This window comes from Lactuca virosa, chromosome 5, assembly GCF_052849685.1.
Source record: "Lactuca virosa cultivar CGN04683 chromosome 5, Lactuca_virosa_CGN04683_v6, whole genome shotgun sequence".
NCBI lineage: Eukaryota > Viridiplantae > Streptophyta > Magnoliopsida > Asterales > Asteraceae > Lactuca > Lactuca virosa.
Window position 1 is genome coordinate 329,206,000 of NC_136430.1, and position 13,135 is coordinate 329,219,134.

The 13,135-nt window shown below is 34.6% G+C and overlaps 1 protein-coding gene and 3 non-coding genes across 4 annotated transcripts; all 4 read right to left on the reverse strand.

Annotated features, from left to right (window-relative positions):
* Positions 1-7,180: 7,180 nt before the first annotated feature.
* On the reverse strand, positions 7,181-7,286 carry LOC145118146 (small nucleolar RNA Z103). Its single transcript, XR_013713124.1, has one exon. It is a non-coding gene; the product is annotated as a small nucleolar RNA Z103 (small nucleolar RNA).
* Positions 7,287-7,354: 68 nt separating this feature from the next.
* LOC145118158 (small nucleolar RNA Z155) lies at positions 7,355-7,433 on the reverse strand. Its single transcript, XR_013713135.1, has one exon. It is a non-coding gene; the product is annotated as a small nucleolar RNA Z155 (small nucleolar RNA).
* Positions 7,434-7,497: 64 nt separating this feature from the next.
* On the reverse strand, positions 7,498-7,595 carry LOC145118149 (small nucleolar RNA R41). The gene has a single exon (XR_013713126.1). It is a non-coding gene; the product is annotated as a small nucleolar RNA R41 (small nucleolar RNA).
* A 1,890-nt stretch (positions 7,596-9,485) lies between these two features.
* Positions 9,486-12,547, reverse strand: LOC145113211 (protein FAR1-RELATED SEQUENCE 11-like). The gene is made up of 6 exons (XM_079049326.1): positions 12,391-12,547; positions 12,210-12,284; positions 11,864-12,097; positions 10,958-11,217; positions 10,217-10,829; positions 9,486-10,030 (listed from the first exon to the last, which is right to left on the reverse strand). Exons 1-6 carry the CDS (start codon positions 12,545-12,547, stop codon positions 9,486-9,488), a joined length of 1,884 nt encoding a protein of 627 aa, XP_078905452.1.
* Positions 12,548-13,135: the final 588 nt, after the last annotated feature.

Consider the following 13,135-nt stretch of genomic DNA (forward strand, 5'->3'; position numbering starts at 1 on the left):
ATCTCATGATTTTATAAATTATATTAGCCTTTGATCGTAATATTTGAAGAGCTCAGATCTGTTCTCGCGTTCTCAACATTTTTGGTGTTCTCATTTGATCCTACTCATATATATATATATATATATATATATATATATATATATATATATATATATATATAGGCTCATTTAGGCTCGCGAGCCCACTAAATTGTTCACGAGTCGAGCTTGAGCTTCATTTTAAGGCTCGAATCGAGCTCGAGCTTCCTCAAAATTAAACGAGCCGAGCACGAGCTTGGTCAGGCTCGGGCTCGGCTCGGCTCGTTTACACCCCTAATCTCAAACTAATAACTTGACCTAAAAAACAAATCAGTAATACCGATTTTCATGCAACTTAAAAATCAGAGATTTTCCATATGATATCTCATCTTAAAGAGCTTACACCTCCATACAGATGAATGTAGAGCTGTGTTACGAGATACTATTACTTCTGATCATGGATTGTTTATGTCAGTGGTGGCAACTTTGAAGGAGTTTGGTCAATGAATATGTGGGAACTGTGTGAGATATTATGTCCCGAGCGTGAGGTATTATGTCCCGAGTCGTTCATGTCAAGTTGATGACATGAGCGGGCATATTGTTGGCATTCAAAAGCCGCCACCCAATGGACCAGAAGCCAACCTCAATGATGGGTTAGTGATGAATGTTCAGCTACTTGATCGTGTTTTTAAACTACCTATCACCACCGTCAAAAGCATCCCTCATAACTGTCGTATGGCTTTCTCTCAGACTTTGAAACTTGAAAACAACCCTTTCCAAGGTGGCTCATCCCGGGTCCATTGAAGCGTGGGTTGCTTTGTTAATTCTTCCTAGGTGTACTCTTCAGGTGTCTATGCCCAAGAATAGGCAAAAAAGTAGGTCTGACAACAGGTTGTCTTTGCAACATCGTAATATCCTGAGCGCATTAGCTACTTGGGGGACTGAAGACGGTATCGTCAAGCTAGTTAAAAACTTCGTTGACAATGCAAGACTGGCGCAACAAGGCAAAAAAGAAGAGTACATTCAGGAGGAAAGAGCATCGGGCAGCACCAATGTCAGACAATGTCTTCGTAAGGTTGCTGACGGACATTTTACAACAACAGTGAATGTTTTATGTTTTTCGGGGGTTGCTCCATTTGGGGGTGATACCACGAATGCATTAGAGGATAAGCTTCCATACAAGCTACCACCTTCCATGCCCAACACCATATGTTCATAACCTCCCCTTGTAGTGGATGTTGACAATGTCCTTGGGGGAATTAAATCCTTCCCTAAAGGTACCTCGTGTGGGAGAGACGGGTTGAGAGCTCAACACATTTTGGATGCCCTTTGTGGAGAAGGTTCAGCTATAGCCAAAGACCTCCTACGTGCTATTATATTTGTGGTTAATCTATAGATAGGGGGAAATACCATTCGAGTTTGGCATAATTTGTTGCCTCTGCTCCTCTCACGCCGCTCTTAAAACCTGACAAGGGAATACGACCTATTGCAGTAGGTACTATATGGAGACGTTTGGTTTCCAAGTTGGCTATGAAAGGTGTTGGTAAAGAAATGGCCAAGTATCTTAATGATTTTCAGTTCGAGTTTAGGTTGTCGGGTGGCGCTGAGGCCGTATTACATAGCGCCAATAGGGTGTTGAGTGAGCGCCACAATGACGGATCTCTTTCCATGCTTACCGTGGACTTCTCTAAGGCCTTTAACCTTGTCGACAAATCTGTATTACTTCATGAGGTCAGATTGAGGTGTCCTTCTATATCCTTGTGGGTAGAATTCCTATATGGTCAAGCAACAAGGTTGTATCTAGGCAACACACATATTTGGTCCACTACTGGGGTTCAACAAGGAGACCCCTTGGGACCACTTCTCTTTGCCCTTATGTTGCACCCGCTCTTGCATAATATTAGAGACAATTGCAAAATTCTTCTCCATGCATGGTACCTTGATGACGGCACACTTAATGGAGATTCGGAGGAGGTGGCCAAAGCATTGGACATCATTACGGTGATTGGCCCAAAATTGGGCCTTCAACTGAATATCAAGAAAACCGAGCTCTTTTGGCCCTCGTGTGATGGTAGGAAGTTGCGCGAGGGACTATTCCCGGCTGGCATCGGGAGGCCGCCTTTGGGGGTGAAACTTCTTGGGAGATTTGTTAGTAAAGATGCCAGTTTCATTAGCAACTTAGCCATAAAGAGAACCGAAAACGATGTAAATTTGATGCGCCTTCTTCCACAATTGTATGACCCCAGAGTGAGCTCCTTCTGCTTCGATCTTGTATGGGTATTGCTAAGCTTTTCTTTGGGCTGAGGACATGCCAACCCGTTCACATGGAGGAGGCGGCAATATTCTTTGAGAATGGGTTGCGCGGGGTGATTGAGGACATTGAGGTTTGTGGTGGCCCTTTCTTTGGCGACATACAGTGGCAAATTGCTTCCTTACTCATTAGGTTTGGTGGTTTAGGTTTATACTCGACAGTGGAGGCTACCTCATATGCTTTTGTTGCCTCAATGGCCCAATTTTGGGTATTGCAAGACTACATCTTACGGGATAGCGACATATATGGTATGAATTCTGATTATGATTGTGCATTGGCTTCTTTTCGTAACAAGCTTCCAGATATTGACCTTAGCAGTTTTACTACTAAAGACACCGCCCCCTAAATCCCAGAATACACTGGTGAGTGCCCTTTTTCGTAAAATTGTCCAAGATATGGAAGTGCATCTCGACATGACGGCTCAGCAGAAAGCGGTTTTCCAGTGCTTACGTGCACCACATGCTCAAGATTTTCTTCTAGCTATCCCTATAGATGGGCTTGGCCAACATATGTCTCTTCTGGAGTATCGTGCTATCCTCAAATATCGACTCATGATTCCAATATTCCCAGCTGACGAGATATGTCTGGTGTGTCGTAAGACATGTTTGGACTCTTTTGGAGAGCATGCAGTTCACTGTAAAGAAATCTCGGGTTCAAATACAGGCACAATATGGTTAGGGATGTTTTGTTTAACATATTTAAGTGTGCCAGGGTTTCAGCCAACAAAGAGGCGCCTGTGAATTTCTTGACTGACCCGGCAGAAGGATGGTCAACCCTTAGACCGGCTGACATTTTGATTTTTGGATGGGTCGGAGGGAAACACACATGTGTGGACCTTGCAGGGGTATCCCCTCTCGTGGGCTTGAGGGTTTCACGGCGGGACAGACTGCTTTAAAAGCTGCTACAGGCAAAGTCACCAAAAATGAGAAATCGTGCATGGAAAATCAACACGTGTTCATACCATTTGCATTTGATACGTTTGGCTTCCTCGCGCCGGATGCGGTGAAACTTCTTAATAGAGTACAACGGATCATGCATAACAATGTTATATCTCCTAGATCTATGGATGTAGTCTTTAAAAGAATTAACTTTACCATACAAAAAGGTTTAGCGGCGCAACTTGTTGCCTATTTATCATCTCACTCGTTGTACGGTGATAATTAATTTAATAAAAAAAGTTAATAACAAAAATTACTTTATGTTTAGAGGATGTTTACATTTAGAAATATGATAGTATTTGCCAATTAAATCAACATATGCCATGTTTATTAGATGAGAAGTTGAGTAATATAGCCAACAATGTAAGTTATTTTGAATAGAGTAACAATTACCCGTTTTTGTTTGAAAAATAACAACTGCAATGGGACATTACAAGGCGGGGGTTATCTAGCCCAACTCGTTCCGTATCGGGTTTGAACTTATTGGCCCCATAAGGCATTCCGGAATGTGTGTCGAAACATCTTCATATTTCGAACAAAATAGGCAAAAAAGAAATGACATCCGATTTCAATGGCCCCATAAGGCATTCCACAATGTATGTCGAAGCATTCGAACAAAGTAGGAAAACAAGAAATGACCTCCAATTTCAATGGCGCCAAAAGGCATTCCAAAATGTATGTCGAAACATCTTCATATTTCGAACAAAGTAGGCAAAAAGGAAATGACATCCGATTTCTTTGATAGCATGTGTTACAGGTAAATATTTATTTAGTCTTATTATAGACCCCAAAGATTAGAAGACTAGTTAGGTTAACAATAACATGTGCCTTAGGTAATTCTGAAATGAATTTAGTAATCCGGAACATGAAAAACATGTCCGATTTCGAAGAACAAGTCTGAAAAGTATAAATAGTCTATTCCAAAACGCCATAATCGACCCGTAATTATCTTCAGTGTTGTTTTGAAGCTAATTTCTTTTGTTTTTTTTTTCTATATGACCGTATTTTTTATGGTTCTCTTACAATGTCTTGAAAACCTGTCATTGCCACATATATTTTTGCAAAAATCAAGAACCGAAACCATACGAGGCCATCTTCTGACATACATGTTTCGGTAGGTGGTTAGTTATTATTGTCGGGGTACAAGGGGGTCATTTGTTTTTACATTACATATTCTACAAAGAAGTTGTCATACAACCTCAGAGCGATATAGTGGAAATGGTTTTTGAGATTGGGGAATACCGATTGACATTTAGGAAGAGTGAATTTTGCCTTGTCACTTGCTTCAATTTTGGTGATTTTTATTGTATCCTTAAATTCCGGTCATGCCTTCTGATTACGTGTGTTTTCTACGATCAAGACGAACAAGTCGGTAAATTTGGAACATGTTATAAATGTATTTGAAACATCTCTTCATGTGTTATCGTACGAGGATGTGGTTGGTATGTCTTTATTATATCTGTTGGAGAGGTGGTTCAACGGTCCGTTGCCTTGTCAGCTTGTCAAAGATGAGTATTTTGGTTTGGTATCCAACTTTGATGAATTTAACAGGTATTATGTCGTTAATTTATAAACATAATTAGTCGTTAAACTATAAATATCATTAGTAATTTCTTTTATGTAGGTAATTGTGCATATTTTTTTGGTTGACGCAGATATCTTCCCTAAGGGAAGATAATTTGGGAACAACTGTACGGTCAACTACGAACCATATTTGGATAACTTCATAAATTTCTTCATCTTGTCAAAGTTAATAAGTCAAAACCTCAAAACTGACGTACAAATATGATCCCTCTGACCATTGGATGGTCCAAGCTTACGCAGTTACAAAATATGCATTGTGATGTGCTTGTTGATGTTGACTGGGTATGGTTGTTTATATAAATTTGCCATTATCACTCCATGTATAAAGCTTTTAAAATTATATTATGAGAATAATAAGCTTATAGAAAAGTTAGAGATGACACTGGATGAGAGTCTTGTTGCCATGCAGTCTTATAACTACCACATAGATTGAACGTGTTGCTTTACTTAAGGCACTCGATCTCAGGACACCGTCTATCACACCATCACCTTGTAGGTCACCCAATTATGAGCCTCTACAAAAATAGGCACAACAAGATGCTAGAAAAATGTTCATATCAATCAGACCCACAACCACTACAAAAACTAAAATAACAAGAAATAAGGATAAAATCATAATGAAGTTGCAAAAATAGCTTCAAGATAATTAAAAACAGTTGCTGGCACATGATATGCGTATGTCTCGTGTAGAGAATGCATTAGGGCTACATGTAGATCATATCGTAGAGGATCATGGGTACACCTAATAATAAGGGTACCAGATGGCACCTCACTAAGGTTCGAGGTGCATTGTTATTTCAATTTATCGTATATCTGTTATTGCTTTGTTGATTATTTAATAGTATTGAACTGTTATATTTTTTGTAAATCGACAAAGTTACTGTCATAGACCAGATTATCATCGAGAATCATGGTACGTCACATGATGACTTTTAGACACATGGGTTTGAGGTATATAATTAATTGTGTATGTGCTATTACCCGTTGTAATGTTGAATACTTAAATATATTTAATCTTAAGTTTTTTTGTATGGTACCACTATTTTTTGTAGGGGTTCTCCGTTTAGATTACCAAACGCCAACGTTGTCACTTAGGCATATGTAAAGAGAAAGAAAAGACATCACACACGTATACCCATCATCGTTAGACAATTGTATAAACAATAACAATGACCGTCTATATCAAGTATTTGGGGTACCAAATCCACTAATGTAATTCCCCCTTGAAAGTTTCACACTCACCATTGTGAAAGGCACCAACACATCACAACAATGTCATAAAAAGAATTGTGAAGTTTTCTTATGTTGGTTCCTAAAGAGGGTTGATCGATCAATGAGGATAGAAGGTTGCATTAAGACTTGGGCCAACTAATATCGACGGGATTTGTATAAAATTGCATTATATTATTATTTGAACATATCTGAAGTTTTGTAATTACAAATTTTTGCATTAGATTTTTTGTTTCATACAATTCCAACATTTTATTTTTCGCAATACATTTTTTGTTTCATTTGAAAAAATGAGTTATTTTCAGAAACCCAAAAAAATGTTATTTTTGTCAAAAAAGGACATTTATATTATGATCATTTTCTTTTGTTTTGTGTTGCATTCCTGACTGTGTTTTCACTTTTCAAATAAACATTAACAGATGTTTGACATTGGCTTAAGGCTTGATTGGTGGGATTTATGTTTACAATTTGCAATCTAATTTCATTTTCAAGGGATGGTAAGTTTGGATTTTTGGTGGTATTATCTTTATATTTTTTTCTTGTTCTATGACAGATGCATATCATTAATAATATAACTGTTATATCAAATATCATTAATAATATAACTGTTATATCAAAGAACCTGAATCTTACCAATCAAACCTAACCTCTTAGCAAAATTAAGAAAAAAAAATTGTAATTCTAATTTCATATTAGAGGGGGTATTGTCAGCAGCTTCTGATCACGGTATTGACACGAATCAGAAGCTTTGAATCAGAAGCTCTACACTAATTCTAATAGATCAAATCCCTTTTCAGTTTTATATTTGTAAGTTTTGTTTATCCGAGTGGGTTGTGTTTATGGATGCAAAGGAATTTATATTAGATAACGAAGAGGGCAGAAGAAGTGGATCGATGAAAGCAAATGCATGGCATCATAACCTACTTCATTTAACATTTGATTCTGAAAATGGACATAACCACACTCATCAGGTGGAGACTAGTTATGATCCTAAAAGCAGGACTCGAAATAGATAATTTCTGCCCTTTATTTCTCAATACCCAAAGACTCATCATTTGGATCCAAATAGACGTCGAACATCACGAAAATTGGAAAATAGATGGATCAGATTTCTGGCTTGATTCTCCTAAAAATTTAGAAGAATGTTTAAATAGCGCACAGTATAATCAAATTCGATCATCTGGGGAAATAATCATCACTTCCATCCCTTTCTAAACCTAATAAATCAACTCTGGAAAATTTTCATCTTTAAATACAAATCATAAGTTTAAACCATTGATCAGATAATTGTAGTCTGGAAGTATTTTTAGATCGACATTATGTTTTCCGACAACTTTCTCATCACCTCAATGACAAAAACTAAAATCAATTGCATATACTATTAAATAAGAAAAAAAAACAGAGAAATACATGGTAGAGGATGCTCAGAAGGATCCATTGGTTGTTTCTAATCACAAGGAGAAAACCAAGTTTTCCCTCATAAAATAGGTAGATTTCATCATCACAGCATCTCTACTTCTTTCTCTCCATCGATTCGATTACTAACAAAAAAAAAAAAAAAAAAAAAAAAAAAAACGAAAACCAATTTAAAAAGAGCTACCAGGCATCTGATCGGCGATGGGGGATTTAGAATCAATCGGTTGTGTGCATTTATAGTGTAATTTATGCATACGGCGGCTGTAACGTGTAGCTAGGGCACAAAAGAAAAACCAAGTTATAGTTCATGACCTTGAAATATTAATGTTTGCTTTACGCCCCTTTCATTTTTATGGTTATGCACATTTCACTCCCATCAATATTTTCTATTTCAAATTCTCTTTTGAAGCATAATATTTTTTTTCTTAAAGAAATTATTGTAGAATTTAAATAAATTTATCATTATATTTTAATATATCTAACATTCTCATTTTTTTTTTCTAATGCAGCGTATGTATTAAGATGCAGCTTGTTACGTTTGACATGAGAGTTTTCAAAGTTAAATAGTTTTGAAAACATAAACTTTTTCAACCTATCATTAATACACTTACGTTTGTTTAAAAAAATTACATTGCCAAATTGTTTAAATTGTAATCCATGAAAGAATATATATATATATATATATATATATATATATATATATATATATATATATATAGGGTTAGGTTATTTTGTTTTTGATAAGTATTGTGTGCTTGTGTAAAGGATTCTAGGCCAATCATTTGTGGTAAATTAAGAAAGTGATTTTCTTTTTAAAATAAATAGAAAAAAAATCAAATTAATAGGCTTTCATTAATTGACCGGTCAAGGAATGGTAGAATGGTACATTGCGTCGTCATTTAATTAGGAAACGGTGGATAACTATGGAAGTGATCAACCGATAATCTCAAATATCTCGCATACTCACAAAATCAAAAACCCAATTCCTTTGGAGGTTGAAAAACATTCTGATTTCTTGTAATCAATCTTCAAAATCGGAAGATCCTTTGAAGGTTTTTCATATAAATATCGACACTTAACCCTAGAAGACGGAATCGACATTTGAGGGCTTCTATGAACGGTATTCTATAAGAATGAGGAGTACACGATCCACTTCATTCAAGTCAAAGTTCAAGAACACAGCAGTAACTGCCTTGAATCTTGAAGATGACGATGATGATTTCGTTGTTGAACCTGAAGGTAACAATTTTTTTTGTGTTAGATGATGTTTATTGAGTTCGAAAATGTATTATATTGTAGGAAGTGTATTTAAAATCATTTATGGATGTATGATTTGTGGTTTGGAAGAACAAGGTGTCATTTTTTTGTAATTTCTTAAGAATAAATACTGTTCATTACAGTATGCGTTGAAATTATAATAATATGATACAATGAAATTATTGTCTATGTTATTTTGCCCGAATGTTCTATTCATATAAACCTGAAGATGTTTGTTATTCTCCTAGAATTAATCTTGTTGTTTTATTAGCTAAAATTGTAATGAAATTTTCTATAAATAAGTAGTTAATTAGCAGGGTATAAATATTTTATATTCTAATGGAATCAAAGTTTGTAGATGATTAATGACTTAAACTGAAACATTCAGAATTCTTAGATATGGATTAAGTTGACATGTGTAAAATTCAAGAAGAATGGGATGTTGTATATGAGTGTGACTATCCACATAGATAGTGGATTATATGTCTTGAATTAAAATGTATATGATTCTGGTAGAATTCTAATTTGAATGAATATTTGTATTACGTTATATGATTATTTTTAAGTAATAAGAAAAGATAAATATTGTTAGATTAATTTACAATGTCATCGTCACTAGCAATCAAGGTGAATACTTTATTAAACGACATAAAAGATAACATTGAATGTGAACCGACAAAATTAAAATGAAATGTCCTTCTACTAAAACCAATAAAAAACAAACAAGGAAATTATTTCTCGGCGTTCTTTAAAGGATAATTTCTTTTGTCATGATGAACCATCTGTTGACATGTAGCACACTTTCTCTTAGCTTTCGAGATTTCTTTCTCAATCATCTCTTTTGTAGATTTTAATCTTTTCCCACGGCTACCGGAGCCTTTGTTACGAATATCTGTAGGATTCTGAATGTCGCTAACATCAGATACTACATCAGGACCTACTACGCCTAGAAGCTTCTTGAACTGTTCTGCTCTGTTCGGTAGATCATGATTTGGACAATCGTCTACTAATTTTTTTTTCAACTTATTCTGCTCGTCAAGGTATAACTTTAACTTAGCTGCATCATGGCTTAAAAAAGACACACAACGGTCAACAGTTGAAAAAATATCAATAGCAGTCATGTCGGAATTAGAATCGTCAAAAGAACTATTGAAGCGTCTTTTCAGTAATTCTGTTGGAATAAAATCCCTACGCCAATGTTTCAAAATGTACTTTTCAGGAATTTGTTCAATGCCATAAAACTTAAACACACAGAATATGTGTCTGCATAAGATCCCTACATGTTCAAAATGCATACAAGTACATTTGAATGAACCATCCTTTGTTGAGTGTGTGACCTGGAATATATAAGATGATTAGTAAGTATGTTTAAGTTATAAATTTTTAGTGTTTAAATTCAAATGATAAAATGACAATTAAAGTGTAAAAAAATATATCGTGTATTCAGTATCCCTTATAAGACAATCGTAATTGTATTCCTCATCTTTGTCATCAACATCGACATCATTTGTTTGCCTAGTAGTTATGTTTTTTTTCTCCAAAACAATAATTGTGCCAACACCGTTGGAAGATATCACATTCTTTTGTAAACAATTATCTTCAGCTCTTGATATCTCTTTCTGAACCTGATAAAAAATCTTGTGCGTATATACATTTGAAGCATGAGGTTCATTCGGACTACGAGTAATGAATTTAGGAAAAGTGGTGGCAGTATTAAAATCATTTAGAATTTGGTTATGTCTTTGTCGTTCCATGACTGATTCAAATGTCATCATAAACATGATAAGATAAGAACTGGTTAATGTGGTGGTTTGAAATGACCAATTCTGACTTTCAGACAATGATGTAGTTCGCATAAGACCAGACATTGGAATGTGCTTGAAAAATGCGGGGATCCAAGATCTCCGCAAACCATACATAGTATTCAGCCAACTGTTATTTGTAATTTTAAACTCCTCCAACATCATACGCCATACATTCTCGAAGTCATGTGGTTCCAGGTTAGAATTCCAAATTATAGAGTGAAAACGCTTTCGAAATTTTTGATTGGTGGCTGCATCTTCAATTGATAAAATCTGTATAAAATGAAATTTCATGAGGATGAGTACAGTTTAAGAGTTAAAGCAATTGATTCTGTTAGAATATGAGAAAATAATTGTAGAATCATAACATAAAATAAGAATAATATTCGTTTGATGCATACCTTATTTGGCAACTTCTTTGTTATATGCCACATACATAACCTATGATGTGCCAACGGGAAAACCTTATCTATAGCTTTTTTCAAAGTTGGATCTTGGTCAGATATAACCAATTGAGGTTGTTTTCTAAAAGCTTTCAAAAAAGCTCTAAGCAACCATTCATAAGAAACTCCATCTTCTTTACTTAAAAGTCCAGCACCAAATGTTACACATTTTTTTGTGATTATCGATGCCAGTGAATGGAACAAAAACCATATCATACCTATTTTAAAAATAAAATATTAGTTTACATAACTGAAAACAATGAAATTGTTATTGTAAAAGTATTAAAGGTTAGAAATACTTATTCATGCTGAATGTGGCATCAAGTGATACAACGTCTCCGAACGAATTCTAGTTATACTTTGCTGTTTTGTCAGCCCAGAATAGAGCATTCAATCTTTTGTTCAACACTTTATACTCAAAAGTAAATGATGGGACATTTTTCGTCCTGTCATTCATCTTGTCAACAAGGAATTCCGCGTCCCTCCCACCTATGTAACAATTAAGATTTCTCATAGCATTCTTGAAATCAGATACCAATCCACCTTGAACCGAAGGACCGACCTGAAGAGCACTATACAGTCTATGTGCTTTTACAGGACCAATATTTTGTTTTGACAAATTATGAATGAAAATTTCCTGGGAATAATCAAGTTTTCTCTTTGAACGAGATAAGTACATATTGCTCTTGCTAAACAACTCGTGATTATGTTGCTCGACAAAATCACTCACGACATATCTAAGAGTATCGGGAATTATTTCTAAAACAACTTTCGCTATACAATTCCTCCTAAATAAATCTTTCCTTCTTTGAGTCTTTTTATGCTGAATGTCCAGAGTATCTACTTTACTAGTATTTGGATTACCTTCCCGATTGCATACAAGATGTCTATTTGTAATAATCCCATTTTTCGTTTTTTGGACGCTTCCAAGCCTGACATCAAAACCAGATTCTAATGCATAGTTTCTATACATTGTTACTGCTTCACCATATGAATTAAATTTTGATATAACTTTTGGTTTGATATCGTCTGAAACAATCGGGGTCCAATACAAGGTGCCACCAGGAGAAACGTAATCATGTGTAACATGTGGTTGTCCTGTTTAAACATAGCAAATACAAAATTATTCTGAAAGAATTATATAAATATTATTCTGAAATAATTTTATTTTTCCTGTAAAAATTTCAATATCCTGAATTGAATTTAGTACCTTCACTGAAATCAATATTAACCTCTGTATCTTCATCAACGAAGTGATTTTCGTCTTCTACATGATTTGCGTCCTCTGTATGTTCATCAATGAAAATATTAACATTTAACATTAAACATATTTGTTACAATATAGAATCTGAAATAAAATGAAAAATTAAACAAAAAATTCAAAAACTCACCTAAATTAGGATTACTGCTTTCTCCTATTTGAAATCCGCCATTATATAGTGTATCATTATCAGGAAAATCGAAATCTTCAATTCCATTGTCATCATCACTAGCCAAATAATGTTCCTCATAAATATGATTATTGACATCTGGTTCTTGATCGCCCATACCTAAGAAATTTCGATAGTGTCTGTATATGCTTTGGAAGTTGAAAAAATAAAATATTATAAACTGTCATGCAAAATAAATAGGGATGAAAACGGATTCTATGCAAATTAAAATGCTTGATATTAGGGATCACTGATAAAAATAAATGATTCCGATTTGATTCTTTTTTAAAACATGATAAAGATAAAAATATTCATAAGATACTATATTCACATTCCAAATATAAAAAATTCCAACAGTACATTAAATTAATTACTTTACAATATTATTATGTATTTTTTTTAAAAAGTTACACAATATTTTATTAACGACATAATTCTATTAGAATGATATATCAATATAGATTCTAAAACTCTGCATATTATCATAATGACATAATTCTATCAGAATACTCTACCAATATGACTTATAAAACTTATCAATTTGTGTTACCTCGAATCAATGCACACATTGAATATCATTCTGAAAGAATTATATAGCAATATGGCTAACAAAAATGTTTACTGTGTGTTATCTCCAAATCAATCTACTAGAATATTATAGTAATATGGCTTACAAGACATGTAACAACGTAATTTTTTTCAAAAC